Source organism: Molothrus ater, chromosome 5 (genome assembly GCF_012460135.2).
Source record: "Molothrus ater isolate BHLD 08-10-18 breed brown headed cowbird chromosome 5, BPBGC_Mater_1.1, whole genome shotgun sequence".
NCBI lineage: Eukaryota > Metazoa > Chordata > Aves > Passeriformes > Icteridae > Molothrus > Molothrus ater.
The window spans coordinates 67,594,972-67,614,932 of NC_050482.2; the positions used below are offsets into that span (position 1 = coordinate 67,594,972).

At 42.4% G+C, this 19,961-nt stretch overlaps 1 protein-coding gene across 1 annotated transcript in view; it reads right to left on the reverse strand.

The window, feature by feature from the left end:
• The window catches only part of DCP1B (decapping mRNA 1B), a 40,175-nt gene extending 37,386 nt beyond the window's left edge, over window positions 1-2,789 (reverse strand). The window contains exons 1-2 of the mRNA XM_036400324.1: window positions 2,638-2,789; window positions 1,446-1,486 (exon numbers count right to left, since the gene is read on the reverse strand). Of these exons, the coding sequence (XP_036256217.1) occupies window positions 1,446-1,486; window positions 2,638-2,772 (176 nt within the window). The 5' untranslated portion in view covers window positions 2,773-2,789. The remainder of the gene's footprint in view (window positions 1-1,445; window positions 1,487-2,637) is intronic.
• Window positions 2,790-19,961: the final 17,172 nt, after the last annotated feature.

Below are 19,961 nucleotides of genomic sequence, written 5' to 3' on the forward strand. Positions count from 1 at the left end.
ATGCTGGAACCCGTATTACAGGATTGGAGTCAACCAAAGAAATCATCCTTGTTTGCAAGGGTCAATATTTCAGTTCAAACAAACAGTCCACTTCCACTGGTGTTCATCCAGTTGGAAGTCTGATTTTTTGACTGTTCCTCGAATTCACAAAGATGAGCTGGGCAGTGAGTGAGTCAGCCCAAGTAAATTGGTACCATCATTTTATATTGTGACTAAGGTAATGAGAAGAAACAAACACAGCACCAGTGGTCTCCAATCTGTCTGCTGGCAATGTGTTTTCCACAGGACTTCATAAATTTGTTTGTAGTCACAGAAAATTAAAGTTAAAACTGACGATGAAGGCAATGCGTGCTGTTACTCACAGTTTACAACCTGCTCCATACTGCTGCCTAAAGTGCAGCCAGGCAGTGCCCTAAATGGAAACTTCCTCAGGCAACAAAAACAACTGTGAAAGATAGCAAATACCAGAAGGACCAGGTTTCACGTTGTCAGTTCTTGAGCTTGGAAACCAACATACCAGGAAATACTGCTTCTGTTTTGCAGCACACAAGTCACCACATCCACCTCGTGCCAGCCCAACAAAGGGCTTTCCTCTTGTGGTGGTAAATTTACAGCATCTGATCCCCACTGACCTGAGAGCAGCTCAGAAAAACTGCTGATGACCACTGCCACTGCAGGGGCTGAAACCAGCACTCCCACTTCCCACAAAGCTCCCAGGCTCTTGGGCTTCTCTGTCACCTCACACACTTCTCAAAACCATCTCCTGCTTTTTCAGCACTCCTACCAGATCCTCTTTGACACAAAAGCTGGAAAAGTAACTTTCTGCTTTGGTGTTACACTCAGCAGCTACTGCAAAAGCTGCTGACTGTGCAACCTTCTGATTTTAACAGCAGTCACAGAGAAATGCTGGGGCACCAACAACAGAATCCCCACAACAGAACAAACACATGTGCTACAACAAATGCTGCAAAAAATGAGGTTCTGAAAGCCACAACCAGAGCTGCTGCTAAAAGAAAGCATGAAAAACATCCAAAATGTTGGATGAAATACACATGAAACATGAACAGACACAAGTAGTATGAAAGTTCCCTAAGTAGGGGACACAATATTTCAAAAGCTCTGCCATTCCCTTCCTTTCAGCAATATAATTATTTATTTCACTCTTTTTTGTTCAAACAATTTTAAATTGCAAATCCTATTTAAACCATCACAGAAGATTTCTACAGTTTACCAACACTGACATTTAAAGCACATTTGGAAGTCTTATCAAAATAGAAGTTCATGTCTCCTTCAAAGGGTTTTTCTTCCCACATTTGCTTCTGGCAGTTTCAGTTTCTTTTCACTCCTGAACAAAGGGGAGCATTTTATTTCATTCAGCCATCCTCCATCCCAGCCAGCTTTGCCATATCCACAGATTTCACCTGTACATGTCAAAATGTGCTCACCTTGTGTAAACAAACAGTGTTCCCTCCACATCTGTCTTCTCCTGAAGAAAAGGAACATTAAGAAAGTTGAAAATAGGGCAGTGTTTTGGTCACCACCAGTGAGCCCCCTTTTCTTTGTTTTACCACTACCATCAGCTACACCTCTCTCACCCAAAAGCCAGGAAAAAATTACTTAACCAAATTTCATGGGTTGGTGGTGAGAGGCTGGAGCTAGCACAGGTCACCATGCAGCTGACCCAGGGTTTGAGGTAAGATATGGAAGTGGGTTCATTCTAGGCTACACCTGAGCACAACACACAGGCAAGAGGCAGAGAGAGGAGTTTTCAAAGGGCACCTGCCCTCCGGGGAGGTTCAGCAGAGAAATGGGGGAAAACAACACAAAAGGCAGATTGGGCAGGTTCTTCAAACACAGGTCCTGAGTCTCACTGTTAGAACAAGCCAAGAACCACCTGCCAAGAGCCTAAATGTTCTATTACTTAGAGTTTCCCCAAGGTAATTATGTTTGTACATCCTACAACAATGCTTTTAGCACTGGTAACTCCACCACTCTTTTGCACGTGTTTGGGTTCCATTACAGGTGTTGGAAGGGCAGAGGAGCACCTGAGGCCCGGAGCCCTGAGTTAAACCCCAGCCCTGGCTTAAACCCCAGCCTTCCATGGCCTTGGGATAAAAATTCAACCTGGGTGAAACCCCAGCCTTCCACAGCCTTGGGATAAAATCCAGACTTGGTTTAAACTCCAGTCTCCACAGCCCTGGGTTAAACCCCAATCTTCCATGGCCTTGGGCTAAACCCAAGCCTCCTCAGCTTTAAATAAACCCCAGTCTCCCACGGCCTCAGGCTAACCCCAGCCTACACCACCCCAGATTAAACCCTTTTCTCCCAAAGCTTCACGTTAAACCCCAGCCTCCCCTGCACGTGGCTGAACTCCTCCATCCTACAGCCTCCCAGAGCTCCATTCCCGGGCACCCCGTGGCCCCTCAGCGTGCCCAGGCCGGCTGTCCGTGGCACCCCGGGCACACGGCCGCGGCACACCGGGAAACACCGGCGGGCCCCTCTCGCTCCCCCACCCTCACACCTCGCTGGGGGGCGGGGCCTGCCGGCAAGGGGGCGGGGCGTGCCCGCGGGGAGGCCCCGCCCCCTTGGCGCGCGGTGGGCGTGGCGGGGCGTGGCGGGGCGGGAGCGCGCACGTACCCACTGGCTGGCGCGGTGGCCGAAGGTGTAGAGCGCCACCTGGCTGGCCACGTCCACGATGCCGCTGATGTAGGGGTCGTGCTGCCGCAGCGCCGCCAGGCTGATGTCCAGCCCCCGGCCCAGCGCCGCCGCCATCTTGCGCCCGCCGCGCAGACCCCACCAATCCACCGCCGAGCCGCGCCACCCCGGGAGCAGCCGCCTCAATCGAGCGCCGAGCGGCCGGCGCTCAGGATGGCGGGCGGTAGCGAGGGGCGGGTCGGGGACAGAGAGACGCGGGGTCGCTCGGTGTGTCCACAGCAGCACAGGGACACGCCAATCCCACACACGACACAGGGAGCCGGGCTGAGCATGGTGGCTCCAGCTACTGCCTATCCTCCTGGGAGTGCTGTGGTGCTCCTGCTGCGGTTGGGCTCATCCCTTAGGGGGGTACATGCGGGAGACGCGCCTGTTTAGCCCAGCTTCAGGTCTCTGTAGGAAAGAGAAAGCTAAGGGGGAATCTCATCAATACATGTCAATATCGCCAAGGGGAAAGTGCCAGACTTCAGCAGCGCCGAGAGACAGGACGAGGAGCGGCGGGTACAAACTGAAACACAAGGAGTTGCACCTCAGCATGTAGAAGAAGTTTACACTGAGGGTGGCAGGGCACTGGAACAGCTGCCCAGGGTGGCCATGGGGTCTCTCCGGAGACATTCCAAGCCCATCTGGAGGCGTTCCGGTGCCACCTGCTCCAGGTGGCCGTGCCTGGGCGGGGGTGGGACGGGATGAGCCCCAGAGGTCCCTTCCGAACCGAACAGCTCTGGGAGTCTGTGTGGGTGCTGTTGTGTGCCTGCAGAGAGCGGGACCGAGCGCGTCCAGCCCGTGTGCCCGTGAGGAGCTCGGGGATCCGTGAGGGGCTCTGCCCGGCTGAGCCCCCCCAGGCCAGGGAGAGCAGCGGGCCCGGAGCACTGAGCCCACAGGCAGCCCGTGTTTGCTGGCACACCCTCACACACCCCTGCACCCAGCTGAAGGGAGCAGCATTGCAAGCTAAACCATCACACAGCCCTCGTGTGCATAAATATACACACAAATGCATCCATATATATATATATACACACTCGTACGTGCAGCAAGCAGCTGAAACCTAAACAAGCATGCTATAATATGGAGTTATACAAACAGCGAGCAACAGATAGACAAGACCAAGGAATCAGTTGCCACCTTTTCCCATCAGGCACACATGTTTATTACTAATCTGTTGGTACCGACAGTTTACAGCGAATACATCAGCTTTATGAGGCATGCAGATAAGCTCAGTAAGTACTTCCATGGAAAAGAGTTGCTTAACCCTCCTGCCTGAACCCCCTGGTAGAGCAAGTTCTTTTTAGTTTATCACCTCAGTCACCACCTTCCCTGTACAGAAGCAGTAGGGAGATATATTTACTGCCAGAGAACTTCCAGGACGCCCTGGAAGAACCAAGGTGGCGATAGTGGATGCTGTCTTAATTGTTTGCAATACTCCTGACACATTTTCAAAAGGACAGCAGCTGGACAGAAGGGATGAGGTCTACTGTTGGGTTTTCTTCCCTTCTTCTTGCTCCAGGCCAGATGGAGCCAGTGGGATAGAGAGAGCAGTAGCATCTAATCCAAGAGGACATGGGCAAGCCTAGGTAAAAGAGTCCCATCATGTGACGTGAGGATAGGAGAGAATTGAGAGACAGCAAGCTGGGAATTAATAGAATTAATGTACGGACAGTGAGTCTCTTGAGTGGAGCTAGGAGTGGCCATGTTGTCAAAAAGGACAGAAAGAAAGGCTGGTTTTTGGGACTTAGGGGAGACTATAGGTTTTATTGTATCCCAGAAGGCCACCAAAAATTGCATCACTAAGAATAAGACCTACAGCTTGCTCTGCAAGCATCTAGTAGGAGAGGAAACATCTGAACATACTCTGGTTATAATCTGTCTCACTCTCATTTCCTCCTTGTCTAAAGCCACCTTGATCCATTTGGGGCTGTGATGAAACACAGCTTTAGAGTTTAGAATTCTGTGGTTTTTTGTGATGCTTGTGGTAGGAAAATGGCTCTAAGCAGTTCCACTGCAAAGCTCTGGCTGACCTACAGATCCTGTAACAGCAAGGAAGATACATGGGCTCATGGTGGACAAGGAAAACTGCTGTCCTTAGTGTGACCCAGAGTAGAGACGCAAAAAAAACCCCAAAACAACAAACAAAAAACCAAAAGTAGTAAGTAGGAAAGATGTCAGCTTTTGCTTAAATAATTAACAGATGCACATTAGTTTCTTTTTGCTGATTAAATAGTTCTCAATTCACAGTTTCCAAGCACCCTCAAGCACATTCCTCCTCATGTGCTGGGACTTCTCTTTACCATCATTTTCAATTCTTTGGCAATTCTCCTGCTTACACAAAGTCCAAAATTGTCACCAAGGACAGAAGTGTGAAAGTCTTGGAGTCCCACTCCTTGACTTTTCCTCTACAGATGCTTTTCCTGCCTCCAACAATAATACTTGAAAAAAAAAAAAAAAAGCCCTGCCTTTTCTTTTTTTGCCTTTTCTTCCCCTCTCTCACACAGCTGGACAGACAGTTCCCTGACATTGTGTTTTGAGTCAGCAAACCTGTCAGGCTTCTGACCAGGCCTTTTTATATTTTCTGTTACACTCTGAGGTACCTTCAGCAGGTTCCAGCTGTTTTCCTGCATAAGTGGAATGTAATTGCTCCTTCCATTTAGCCTGAAGTAAATATACTTAATAAAGCCATTAGTTCTGCCCTGGTTTATGGGATCACTTGATAGCAGACTAAAAATTTTCCAGTGAAACAAGACACTGTTAAGAAGAGAAACACTATGAATTCTCAAAATTTTCCAGTGAAACAAGACACTGTTAAGAAGAGAAACACTATGAATTCTCAAAAAAATTAAGGATGTTTTAGCAAAAAATGTCGTAGCTTAAAAACATTGGTTACTTAAACTATGGTTCATTTTCTTACAGTCAGTAATCCAATAGTTCATGACAACTGTAAAATCAAGTCTGAATGATTTTGCTGTAATTTTGTTTATGAAACAAAGTAATTTTCTAGCTTTCAAAATGTCATCATTTCATGCAGTATATAATTAGAATGTAACTGTTTTGTCTTCTACCTACCTGGATACTGTTTTGTTAAAAAAAACCCAAACCACATCTTGCTTTGGATGTGGCAAGGAAAGGATTTTTTTGTAGGTAACAAATTTAGGCCAATTTAAGGCAAAATCCACACAGCATGACATTTTAAAGGTCTCCTTTAATAAAAAAATGTGGACATGATTAGGCCAAACCTTTTCAAGCAGTTATTAAACCTTCACATTCAAGAATCTCTGCCGCTTTTAAAGATTCAGACATGCTTCCTCCAGCAGATTATGGGCACTGAGCATGTGATTTTCTGTGGATTTATTTGGGGGCACTGCTGAGCCCTGCCTCAGGTCCCAGGCATTCAGTCCTGCCCTTCTGCCCTTCTGGCACAGGTGTGTGCATGGCCTCAGTGTGAACCAGACAGATGGGGGAAATGAACTGTGTGAGAAACAAGTGTTCACAGCCCTGCTGAGCTCACAGCCTCCCCTGGCTGCCTGCCTACCTGCCCACACTCACTCCTTCCTCTGAGCTGCACCTTTTTCTGATGAACAGCAGAAATCACTTGAGCCAGTGTAATGCCAAGCACCTCATTTACCTCACTTCCTCTTCTCCAGCCCCTTTGAGCTGTAATTGCATGATAGCTGCCTTTTCCTTTTTTCCCCAAAGGCTGCCACAATTTTTTTCTCACCCTGACTGGTGGCACCACTGCTGCCCCTGCTAGAGGGGAGAGTGCTGAGGCAGCGCTCCTAAGATCCTCTTACTGATCCAGGGCCACTCAAATGCATTTGTGTGAAGCCTCCCAGCATGCTGCTTTCCTGGGAGCAGCAGGTTACTCTGGTGGAGCCAGAATGATCCAGCAAAGCTTGATTACCCACACTCCACATATTCCTGGGCACGTGCCTTCAGTGCTGCACCATGGCAGCTCTCCCTCTTTGGGCCAGTGCCCTTTACTGGAGCCTGGCTGCATCCCTTCCCAGGCACAGATAACTTGATATACATGCTCTTTTCAGTCCACTGTTATTAAGGCTCTCAGTAGCTTTGCACTGGAGCACTTTCCTCATGCTCAAAAGTTGAAATTTTAGGTCATGCTCTGAGAACACTTCTTAACTCCAGCCCTAATGGTTAAAACAATTTTAGGTTTTTTTGTTGCTAATTTATTACTTACTGAAGGTTCCTTCATGAGTATAGGGTCAGACTATTGCAGTTTCATCTGTTGCTGCTATTAAAATACTCTCTCTACACTAAAACTAAAACTACTTTCGTTCCAATTCTACCCAGCACCCATCCTTCCCCCATATAAACCCCAGCACATTAGGTTCTTAGCAGCCACGCACTTGTCTACCATGCAGGTCCTCTGGTGAAGTTTATGAGACTGTTCTGAGAATTTCTGCAGTATTACTCCACATAGGTGTTGTTATTATATTAGAAAGGTTCCATATTGCTAGAGTTTCATACCTCCTTGATGGTTCTCATAAGCAGCTTCTCAAATCACTGCCTCTTCCTTCTTCTTGTAGCAGCCAATTGACTCCAGTTCTCTCTCAATTAACCAACCCACTCTTTTATAGCATCTTCTTCTCATTGGCTGCAGCTGTGGCCTGTTAAACTCAGGCCTGTTCTAATCTTTGATAATTGGCCCAGCTGCAACTCCTTAGGGGCAACATTGCTTTCTATACTGCCTTTATTTTCTTATATTCTATCCCCCTACACCCAGGAATGGGGTAGCGTTCTTCAGCATTGTTGGTTTTGGATTCTTCAGCATTGTTGGATTTGGATCATTTACTGTGATTTTGAGGGTTGCATTTTTCCTGCATGTAAGAGCCTAGTTTTTTTACCAAAGGACTTTTTTTTTTTTTTGACAGACTAACTGCAGTGGGGTAGAAGATAAGAAAATAGTGTAGAAAGTAATGTTACCCCTAAGGAGTTGCAGCTGGGCCAATTATCAAAGATTAGGAACAGGCCTGACTTCAACAGGTCACAGCTGTAACCAATGAGAAGAAGAGTGCTATAAAAGAGTGGTTGGAATGGGAGTTGCAGTATGTTGGCTGCTTTATGAAGAAGAGAGAGTTAGTGCTTTGAGGAGCTGCCCATGAGAAACATCAACCAGGTATGAAACTTTTGTTTTAAGGAAACAACAGTATAGAACCCCTGTAATAAGCTGACAACAACTTACTGTCATAATTACTTAGCAAAAATATAACTCTTTACTTCCTCTTTTGCTATGTACAAGGTACTGAGCTTTACCTTTTTATTGGCCCAGTTTTTGCCAGTGGCTTAGCTTGGTGAGAGCTAGAGGAAAGTTACCTACTATTGTTAGTAGAGCTGCACTTTTTCCTTTCTAACTTTCTACGTATGTATTATAATTGTGAAGAATTCTTTTTGATTTATCTTCAGTTGCTTTTCAGAGGGCATAATCTGAGCTGCAAAAATAAATTCAACACAAGGAAAAGGCTTATTTCAGGAGGCAGAAAGGAGAGTCTATATTAATGTAATTGCATTGAATTCTAGTGTTGTTCAGGAAAACTTAAAAAAATCTTTCTTCTGTATGTTTATTGAGTAAAAACTTTTATTCTTATTAGTGTTATATTTTCAATGTTTAAAGTGACTGTATAATTTCACTGTCTTGTCATTAGGTAAGCAGAAATGGGAATATGATAAACTAAAGAAGGTGTGTGGAATGTTTTTCCTGGTTGTGTTGCCTTTATCCCCAAAAGTTGTCTGACTTCTATAGCTATGCATTTGTGACCATGATTCTGTCAGATCTCTTAATCAAACCCTAGATTTCATCCTCTAATGCTGATAATACTCCAAACATATATTGTTGTTTTCCCTGCTATAGCAAAGAAAAAATACTGTCAAAACTTACAGAAGGCTTTTTCCTCCTTCTTTATTTATTTAATGTAGCAGAACTTACTAACTGCAGTAACATTTCTCATAAGGTTTAACTTTGCAAATTCCTTTACTTCCACCCCCATGCTACTTTAATTAAAGTTAAAATTTACCACTAGATTTTATCCTGAGAAGGCAACTGTTTGGAGCCAGTATGTGGGGTTTTTTTTCTGGGATTTTGTTACCACAACTGTCTGTGCTAAAGTTCAGTAAAATATTATTGATAGCTATTACCTTATTGCTGTCCTGATAAACTGACATAAACTGTTTTGAGCCATCAGTTTCATTCTTTGTTTGCTTGATTGGCTAGACAAGCCACCAAAATATTGAAGAGGATCAGGCAGTCCTGCTATTTCCCATAGGTTAATAAGGTACAGCAGCAATGATATCTTCCCTAAGATAATGCCTTTCCAGCCACATCTCCCTGGTAATCACCATTTAATTTGGCAGAATCAAACACTTGTTGCTCTAAAAGAGGTCTTTTCCAACCAGTTACAGAGAAGATGCCTCCTATTTAATTAATTCCTGGAATGGAAAGTTTCATTAGATAATTATACTAAGTCAGGCTTTATTTTTATGCCTCACCTGGCAGAGCAGTTCTTGCCCCATGAAGGGAATGAAGTCATCCCAGAGCTGCTGCTGCAGAGAAACCCACAGTGCTGGGGAGCTGTGCCTGTAGTGACAAAACATCTTTTTGTGAGTTCTGAACATTCCCACCAGCTTTTGTTTGAGCTGATTGAGGAAGTAGAAAGCGAAAGTCTGAATAACTTTATGCTTTTAGCTGTTACAGTGTTACTTTATTGAGAGAATTTGCATTATTCCCTTCTCAGCTGGCAGAAGTATCCTCTTGGGTTTTGTTGGCATGTTTGTTTTTTGAGTGAAGAATCTTGGTGTTTGTTTGTTAAAGACTGATACAGCATTTCATAGCTTTAGATGTAAGTGAATGAAGAAAGTTGCAACAATACTGAATTTTAGAGAGCAGATAAATATAAGGATGGATCCTTAAAGTTAAAGAAATCAAGCAAATGAAGTGATGTTTCTGTCTTAAATATTCCCTTAATGCTTTTGTATTTTTGATGGCTGCCCATGGGCATTACTGTGGGGAAATTCTTGTGTTACTAATGGCTATTGCAGCTCTGGTCCTCCATGTGGGCAGAGCTGCTGAAGGCTCTCACAAATACACCTACAATTAGACTTAAAAGTTACCATTAGACTTAAAAGCTGTTCTAAGTGTCTTTTAAGGTAAGATCACCTAACCTCTAATAGTGTGTGATTTTGGCACAACACCTTAGGTGATCATTTTTATTTGTTACTGGCTTTATTTTCCTAGAAAATATGAAGAAGATTTTTTTTTAAAGCAAACTTCCTTTCAAACTGAAAATAGACTTTTCCCCCCTTTGTTATGCAGTATGTTGCAATAAGGACCCACAATTACCTGTGTTTTAAATGCAATTACTTGGAGCTTCTGGAAGAGTAAAACCATTTCATTTTTATTTTAAACCTACATTTTGGGCTTTATTTGTGTTGCTTTAGGGTTTGTGATAATGAGAAGAAAGGCCTGGGTAGAAAAAGGAGTTCAGATTTGTGTAACTGAACCAGAAAACAAAACTTGGTAACATTTGAAGTGTTGCCCTTGGAAACAATAAATGCAGTCTATCCCTGGTTTTCTGAAGGGTTGGATTTAGGCAAAGGCACCTTCCATCAGGCAGCCAATACAAGATTTAAGCACTTTTGAATGAGATTTTGAAGTGGAAACTAAAGGTATTAGCACCACAAACCCTCCAGTGAGTGTCTGAGTCTGGGTTTATTACAGTTGTGTGAATTTGTTTCCCTCAGTGGCTTCTGAGAGCTGTGAAGGCATTTGGCTGTCCTTCTCTTACAATCTGATTTTGTCATTTTCTGCTGATGCTGTGCTGCTTCTTCTGTCAGATTAAATTTACAGGCATATTACCTTGCCTGACAGAAACATGAACTGCATGGATTTTTCAAAGGATAGCTTCCATAAGGAGTAACAGGACAGGGTTTCTTTTTTTTTTTTTATTTCTTCCCCCCCTCTTATTTTTCATGCTGGTTTGCCCGAATCTGTTAATTTTATTATCATCCTAAATTAATCTTATAACATTGAGCTGAGCTTGATTTCTTATCTACAATGAAATTGCTGTGTCATTGAAGCACTAGTAAACCTACCAAGACTGTGTAAGACTAAATCAGGTTCAGGACATTTTTGTTGGGGGTTTTTGGTCTTTACTTTTGACTTGCTATGCAGCTTTAAGGAAAGATCCTTCTGCAACTGTTTCCACAGCTTCTGAGGGAATTCTGTTATTAAAAGGTCAGATGATAACAGCATTTCCTGGTGCTCTCAGAATTCCAGGATTCAGGTTAAAAGGGGAATCTGAAGGTGTTGTTCAATGCGAGTATAAAGGAGAGACGAGGAGTGGAAGAAAACTCCTGAGTGTATTGGTGCAATACAGAAACATCCAGACTGGGCAGGTGGGATGCAGGAATCACAGCTGGTGTCACAAGGGGACAGAAGGACCAGGAGGCTTGGGATGGACTGCAGGAGGCAGGGCTGAGGTGGAACAGGGCTTGATTGGGAAGGCAGGATTGGTATGCAAGCAAAACTGAAGGAGGTTTGCCACGAGAATGGGACACCTGCTAGGAACGAAGTTAAGTGGAAATGACAGACTTGGGTCTGGAGGAAGGAAAATTCAGGTAGATAATGTGACTGGAAATAGAGTTAGAGGAGTGTTTTGATGGAAAGAAATGCTGAGCACAATGGATGGGTAAGCAGTGTGCTGTCATTACCAAGAACTGTCCTGCCATGACCATTTTTCAGGTCACTTTAATCACTGGTTGTGATGTGACCTAGTTGGAAGTGGGTGCTGCTACAGAACAGAACTTATGGAGAGTCTCCTCTCACACAGCACTGAGCAATTGGAAAGCAGATACAGCATCACATAGATTTTCTGTCTCTGAGGGGTTTCTGAGGGATACAGACCAGCAGACATTTTCTCTCAAGCAAGAAAGAGATGTAGACTTAACAATTGTAGGAGAAGTTGATTAACCATCAAGAAAAATGTTGTAGTGATTGAGCAAGCATTTATGAAATGATAAAGTCTGCTAGAAAGCAGCTCTGTTTTCCCTACTACTTGGCAACAGTTGCCACAAGACATAGAAGCCCTCTGTACAGTTCCAAGAGAGATGATGCGGTCTAACATTTTCAAATGTCTAAGTATCATTAGCTCCAGCTGATAAGTAGCAGTTCCATTTTATCCTAAAAGTCATACTTATCCTAAAAGTATGTCAAGAGAGACAGTGGTTTGAAGTGTGGTTTAGGATATGGAGGGAGTTTGCAAAAATTATATAAACCAAGCTTTTTTGTCTGAGTTTTAGGCAGTATATGTGTGTGTGTTTGTATACAAAAAAAAAAAAAATCCCCAGGCCCAAAAGAGGCTCATTTTACTTACCACTAAAAATTTCAAGCAATGAAATGATGTAAAGCTTCTCTGAAGTTTGATTTCCTCTTATCTGCATCAACTCCATCAGTGTTGACTCCATTTTCATTCAGTGTAGGTGAATAAGATTGCCTGACCTATGGGTTTTTCCTTTCACATGGCTAATCCATCTTGCTATGCTAGGAGAGAATGATAACCACATTAGTTTTGTAATTGCATTGCTTCTGAGCTGTCCTGTGGTACTGAGGAATATGATCTTTCTGAATGAGAACACTGTGCTTCAACTCTTACTTTCTAGTAACAAGAAAGAGATCTCAAATTTGCCTTTTCTGTAAAAATGTTTCTTCACAGATCTTTGACTTAAGCTAGAGTAGTAGCAACAGGAATGGAGATTGCACAGGATTTCTGGGCAACCTAGTCCAGTGTTTTATTACTGTCAGAAAAAAAAAAATTCTTTGTGCCTAATTAAAATTTCCTCCTTTATGACTTGTCTGCTGCCTGTCATCCTTTTGCTGTGTACCTCTGATAAGAGACAGGCACCAACTGCTCAATACCCTGCTCTTGAACAACTGAGGACAGCAAAAAGGTCTGTCTTAGTCTCTTCTTCAAGCTTAGCAAGCCCAGTTCTCTTAGCCTGTGCTCATTCAATGTGTGCCTCAGCCCCATAATTCTCTTAGAGGCTCTGGACTTGTTCTTATTGCAGTGTCTTGTACTGAGCAGCCCAAAACTAGAGGGGACGTTCCATCTGTGGGCTCTGAGTGACTCTGCTGTGACCTGCTGGCAACATTTTTGGTGAGGGGGTCCAGGATGTGGTTGGCCTCCTTCACATCCAGGGCATGCTACTTGCGGGTGTTTAGCTTTTTGTCTACCAGGACACCTCTTTTGCAAAGCTGCTTCCCAGCCTCTACTGATGCATGGGATTATTCTATCCCAGGTGCAGGGTTTGGCATTTGTGATTTGTGGCACTCTGGGGAAATTTTCATCTTTCTGCCATATCTAATGTACAGTTCTACAACTGAGCTACAAAGTTTTATGGGAAACTCTCTGAGGCCTTGCTAAAGTCAATGTAAGGGGCACCCATTTCCCTCCCCTTGTCCACAGAGCCAGTGATCTTGCCATGGAATAGTCAAGTGTGTGTGGCATTGTGTGCCTTTGGTAATTCTAATCTGGCTGTTCCTTTTTATCCTTTGTCTGCTTGGATATGGATTCTAAGATGACTTAGTCCATGATCCTTCTGAAGTTAGGTTGACTGCCCTACAGGAGGAGCTCCCTGGCTCCTCCTCCTTGGAGGTGGATATGGTGTTTGTCTTGCTGTTCATCAAAAGCCTCACCTGACAGTTGTGACCTTTCAAAAATGAGAGGAAAAGTTTACAGTGACCACCTTTGGTCACCTTTCTCCTCATGTTCAGATACAGCTTGTGTTGTCCAAGGATCTGGGCATGTCCCACTGGCTTACATGCACCACTCCCAGAGCCTGACCCTAGGCTTGGAGACTCTGAAGGCCTAGAGAAAAACCTTGCAAGGACCTAAACCTCTTCCCCCAAAAAACCCCAAACAACCCCTCCCCACTCTGAAAACCAAAAATAAAAACCAGAAAAAGATGTAAGGCCAAACTAGTCATTGAGTGCTGGAGCCTTATCCATGTCCTTTTTCACTGCTTTTCCTGCCAGACTGAGCAGTGGGGCCATATCCTTCCCAGCCTTCCCTTTGCTGCCAATGTACTTACAGAAGCCCTTCTGCCCTTTAATCTCTCAATTTTCTAGCTACATCTGAGCTCTGGCACTGACCTTGCATCTCCATGTTCTGGAGCTGGGATGGGAGCTCCCTGTTCATTGGTGCTGGCTTCCCTCCTGCCTGGCAGAGTGACCTGTTCCTGTGCCCTCAAAAGAGGGTCCATGAGGACCAGCCACATGTCCTGGGTCACTTAGCCCTACAGGGCAGTGTTCTGGAGGATCCCCCACAGCCCATTCCTAAACAAACTGAAATACAGTCTGAATGCCAAAGTTGTGACTCCAATATTTCTCTTGCTCGGTTTCTTCCAGGATGTTGAACTGCAGAATGCTGTGTTTGCTGTAGCCTTGCTGCCCTTGACCTTCACATTTTCTAGCCCCTCATCCTCTCTTTATGAATACCAGGCTGACTGCCTCTCCTAGTCATCTTCTTGATATGCCACATCAAGAAATTGTCATCAACCTATTAACATGATTATTCATGAGAAGGAATTGATTTCATGAAGTGTCTAGTTCAAAATTACAAACTAAAGCAGTTGGAATAAGTTTCCCAAACTACTGGGTAATTATCCAAACAGAACCATTTTAAGCTCTTCCACTCCTTGTATTAATAGGAGCCACAATATTCCCATGCTGACTATGAGAGGAAAAATCAATATCAGCAAATGTACATTCATATTGATTTATCTTCCCTTTTGGTTTTCTAATTTAGTAAAGGCTACTAATGCAACATTACATAAAGATTCTCAGGAGAGTAAAAAGGCTAATAGGAGCAGGTATTGCTGTTTGTTCTGGGGAAGTGAACTGACTGTACTGTTCAGAGTCAACTGCTGCCCAGTCTCTGATACATGGACTTTTGAGCTGTGTATCAGAGAGCATTATTCCAGGGAAAGGGATTAGAAGGAGGCACCAGGATGACTTTTTGGAATGCAGGCCCAGCACACTGTTAGGATTTTTGGAAGTCCTCATATATGTGTACAGAGCAGTTAACTTTTGTTAAATTAGGTTAGAAAAGGGGTTTCAGATCACATCCAATTCTTATGAATATATTTGATTTTTAATAGATTATTTCATGTCTTATGCAAATAATAATTTTGTTTCAGTTAACCATTCTAAACAAAGCAAAGGGAAGCAAATGAGGGGAGGAAATATTTAGTATGATTTGAAAGCAGAAATTTTTGACTATCCAGGGCATCAGAAAGCTGTCATATGGGAAAATGAGTTAGCTAGACACCTACATGTTACATCCTCAGAGATTAAATGGGGATGTGATATAGTACAAACTATTGCATATTTCACCTGGTATAAAGCTTCAGAAAAAACCTTTTAATTAAAAAAATACTCCCTTGTCATATTACAGACATGGAAGTGCAACAGGTTATAAAATGGGAAGAGCATTCTCTGTGCTCTTACTGTGCACCATCTATAGGCACAGGTTCATGGTTGGAAGTTTTCCACATGGTTGGGGTTTTTTTTCCTCTATTTTTTTTTCCTCCCCTTTTTGAGGATACAGCACTCATGAGGACACTGTCAGAAAGTAGGACATTTCCTTATCCTACCAAAGGACAAGGAAAACAACAGATTACTGAAAAATAAGACAGAATAATTAGGTCATTGAAGGTCTGGGCTCATAGAGGTATTTAGTGTCCCAGAAGAACAGCTGATAATCTGCAGCTGAAAAATCGCATTTTGAGGATGAGTGTAAAAGTTGAGTTCTGTCTTCCAAGGCTCAAAATCCTAAATTTTTTTCAACTTCTCTTGAATTTGGCCATCAAGGCATTTTGTTAGGGAAGTAAATGCAAGAACAGCCTTTGTCACACTCTGGAGAATTCATTTTCCTTAGTCACCTTCATTGAACTGTCAACAAGTTCTTTGCTTGCTTTTCTGGAATGAAGGAGCATTCCAGCTTGATTTGGAGTACCAAATGACAGGGTGGCTGTCTCTGAATGGCCATGGCATCATAGTTTGGAAAATTATGTTCAGCCTGCTCTTTCCTATTTTCCATCAGCAAAGACTTGGACTCCTGCTGGGAGTTACAGTGATACCAGAGTGGTTCACTGTAGAATCTGCCTTTTTTTCCAGGGGAAGGGGTTTCACTGTAAATCCAACCTCTTTACCCAGTCTTTTAGTTCCAAAAGTAGAAAGCAGAAATCAGTGTCACAGAAGTGAGGTATTCCAGGGGTTCTGTTGGGAAGTAGTACTTGAACATAATGTAAATATTATAATTCCATGGAAACAGAGTGATGGTGTTACTCACAGAGGCTTAATTCTTGTATCATTCACACAGTCTTTTGGATATCACCTTCTTGGTATGCCCCTCCTGAAACACAGGCTTCCACCCACCCTCAAATTTTGATACACAAAATGGTTTTACTGCACAGTTTATTAGAACAGCTGAAGTATTTAAATTCATAGCCCTTATTTTACCATTTGGAAAACAGGAGAAACTGTGAGTGTAGGTGATCACACTCTCATGTCAGCCCTGAGGAGAAAACAGAGGCTACAGCTGCTGTAGAGATCCAGGGGTGAAGTTCCAGTTAGTTTTTAGGTTCACTTCCTCTTGTGTTCTGGGGTGGTTCTGGCCCTATAGCTTGTTCTTTTTCCATACTGAGCATATGCAAGTCACAATTCTTTTATGGAACTTTTAGCTCGACAAGATTCAAGTCATGTACGTGACAGAAGGCCTTGAAATCTGGGCAATGTTTCTTGTCAGATTGCAAGTCCTGGCTCTGAAGCATTTATTACCCATTTTCATTGGGAGTTTCTAGTGTGTGAATTTTTGAATATTGTAGGATAAAGCATGTCTTACCCTTCTTTTAAAAATGATTGATTCTTTTTCTCCAGAAACTTGAAGAATAAATTCAACCTCCACCCTGAGAAATTTCAATCCAAACAGTTAAAACTTTTTTATCAAAAACTGAAAAGAATGTCTTGTAGTAGTGTTGCCTTGTACTTATGTTGTGCTAAAGAGGGAGTTATTTTTAAATGAAAATCAAATGACAGGGTACCATTTAGTAACACTGTAGTTCATATGGATTTTCAGTTCTTTCATTACAAGGCCTCATACAACTTCACAAATACCTCAGTGAGATGCAGAAATACTATATTCATCTTATTTTAAAATAAAAAAAAGGGTTGGAAAGGCTGCATTTGGTCAGTGTGAGTGAAGAAGCAACACGTTTGAGGTTAGAGACAAAATAATTTACCAAGTCTTCCTGGTAGCCTTTGAAACTGCAGATTTCGGGAATACTTAGTAGTTCCATTTTTGTTTAGGATGCCTGAGGTCAGTATGGCCCTGTGACTTCAGTAACTTTTCCATATTCCCAGGTAAAGACTGTGCATGTCCTGCCCAGGTGTCTGATAAGTGAATCAAGTAGTTTTGATAGTCACTTCCATCATTTTGGTCTGGCTAGGGCAAAACCATGAACACCTGTGATACCTGGTCTAGAAAAATGCTTCTCAAGGCAAAGGTTAACTTGGAAATAATTATGGATAGTTTTTAATAGAGGACTCCCTTGGTGCCCTTTCTTTATAGAGAGTCTGTTGACTTTAAGTTAAATAGACACTCTCAAGAAAAATACTTTCAAGAGGAAAATTTTTGTGTTTTATCTGTCGGCCTGTAGCTTTTAGGAATGTTTTCTTAAGATCCATACTGATACTGTTTGTTTATATTTTGCTTTGGATTGTTAATACAATGACCAGTGTCATTCTGCATTTACAGTCATTTTTACCTTCTACTTCTAATGGCCAGTAGTCTATCTTGTATAGCTTGATGAGGTTATTACCCTCTTTACATTCACAGGCTTGCCCATATTAATGAAATACCTCTGAAGATACCTAATATATCATGTATGGACAACTTTCTACTGGCAAAAAAATAATGAGAATTATTATTTCAGGAATATTTCCAGTATTTAGCGAGTTTGCCAGTCAAAATATTGACAGTGTTGTATGTAAATGACGTTGTTTTCCTCAGGGAGAATTTAGCAAGGATGTGTCAAGTGTGAGTCCCTTTCTCTGTAAGCTACAATAATAAATTTCTCTGCACTTACAAATCTACTCTTCCCACCCTTAACTTGGGAGCACACCAGCACAGGAAGGAAAAGATGGGAAGATGTCAGTACAAACATCCTTATCAACTCTGTGTAGTGTCTGGGAAGTGAAGGGTGGAGGATGCAACAGTTTGGCTAAATCAAGATATGTCTTGAAGCCAAAGAAACTGAAGAAATTGTCTTTTTTTTCTTTCTGGTACTTTAAATGTGATCTGAACCCAGAAAGCTAAGGGGGGATAAGAATGAAAAACAACAAGGAAAGTATGCGAAGATGCAATGAATCAATACCTTAAACAGTGCCAAGTATGGAAGAAACAAAAGTAAAATATATTGCATGTTTTTCCTTTCATTTTTTTGGGGGGGGGGTGTGGGGTGGATTGGCAAGTTGGGACAGCTGGTACATCTCTTATTTAAATATAGTGTATTTTAAGGTGTTCTCTGGCTTATCATTTGGGAGTCAATGGTAGCAAGTGTCCAAAAACAAAGGTTTTGAATATTTCAGAGGTCATTAATCTTTCTCTGAAGATTCAGTAGTCATTGTCACTCAGGTATTCAGGTTATTCTTTTCCTGAATATTTTGTTATTATGAGAGTCAATTATTAAGGATCACCTTCTTTATGTGCTTTAACTTTATTACAAGTTACTTGTAGTAACTTCCACATGTTGGCCTCTCACATGCTGACATTTTACCCATTGAGTTCATGGGGCCACGTGATTTTCCCCTGCATTTATGGGGGAGCACAGGGCTCAGATCACTTGGTGGGTGAATTCCCTGTTCAGAGCTGAAGGGAGATTATGTAGAGAGGGCAGTGCACTGTGCTTTTGCTTTTTTGGATATTCTGTGGCACACACAGCTGCAGGTAAGTGGTACCTTGATCCCTCTTGGAGTCACTTTTTATGTTCAGAAGAAATAAGGTGGTGGAAAACAGCTTCCTTCCCACCCTGCTGCATGTGTGTTTTCTGGTGGGAGAGGAAAATTCAGCTGGCGATGCCTTCATGATGTGCACTGTAGTTTTTTGGGTCCAGCTCTGCCAAATGTGTAGATGGTAGCAGGCCAAATGCAGCCTTTTACTTATGTCTACAAAGAGCTTAATTTGATCCTGGCATTAGTTCTGGTTGCTTAAAGCCACAAAGCAACTTTTTTCCTTTCTTTTAACCCTACACAAAGGAGACTGCCGCTAGTGTTGCAAAATAATTGAGCCAGAGCCTCTTGCAATCAAAAGATGATTAGCTTCTTGTGTTAGTGTGTGTTCTGATGTGAACCAATCCATTATGTCTGTTTTGTGTTCCTAGGGATGCACTATTTTCATGTGGAACTTGCAGAAGCAGGCTCAGTTCACTGATGTTTGTTAGTGACCTTGTCTTGTCCTCTGAATTACGGACAAGTCTGCTTTGAACATGGGGAAATGCTACTAGCAGTCATTAAGTGGATGTTAGGGTTTTTTGTAGTTGTTTAACCTCTCCAAGGCCCTGCTGCAATTCTAGATGTTAAAAAAAAAAAAAAGAGAAACTGAATTATGGGTGTTTAAAGCTGAAATATTTATAGAAGCAGTTTTTTATTTAAAAATAGCATTTGTGCCTGAGAAGATCAGATGTACCACTTCAGTATGAAAAGCCAAACCAGATTTTAGTTCATATTGTTAATGGAAATTGCATGAAGTTTGATAATGCAATTTAGCTGAAAATATTTTTCTTCCAGTCTAGGTTTTGGAGTAGCTTTTCTGCTATTAAATATTATAAAGAAAACAATTTTTAAAAATTCTGTATTCTTTATAGTCATAGAATGCCAGGACCAGTAGTTTAATTACTGTTTATTAAAGAAGAGAATGTACTTAATATCAGAACACAATCCATAGAGATGAGATCTCTCAAATTAAAAGAAAAGCAAATGGTATTAGAAAAATAATTTTGCTTGCTAAGGGAAGATGGGATTCCATCACCAACAAAGTACAATGTATTAAGGTGAAAGTGTGTTCTTGAATTAGGTTACAGGTAAAAACTGGACTATTTAGGATCAAAATTTACCTTGATTGCCTGTCAGGGAAACTTATGTGGACTTGAAAATTCATCCTTATTAAAAATGAAAAGCAACAGTATGTGAAATC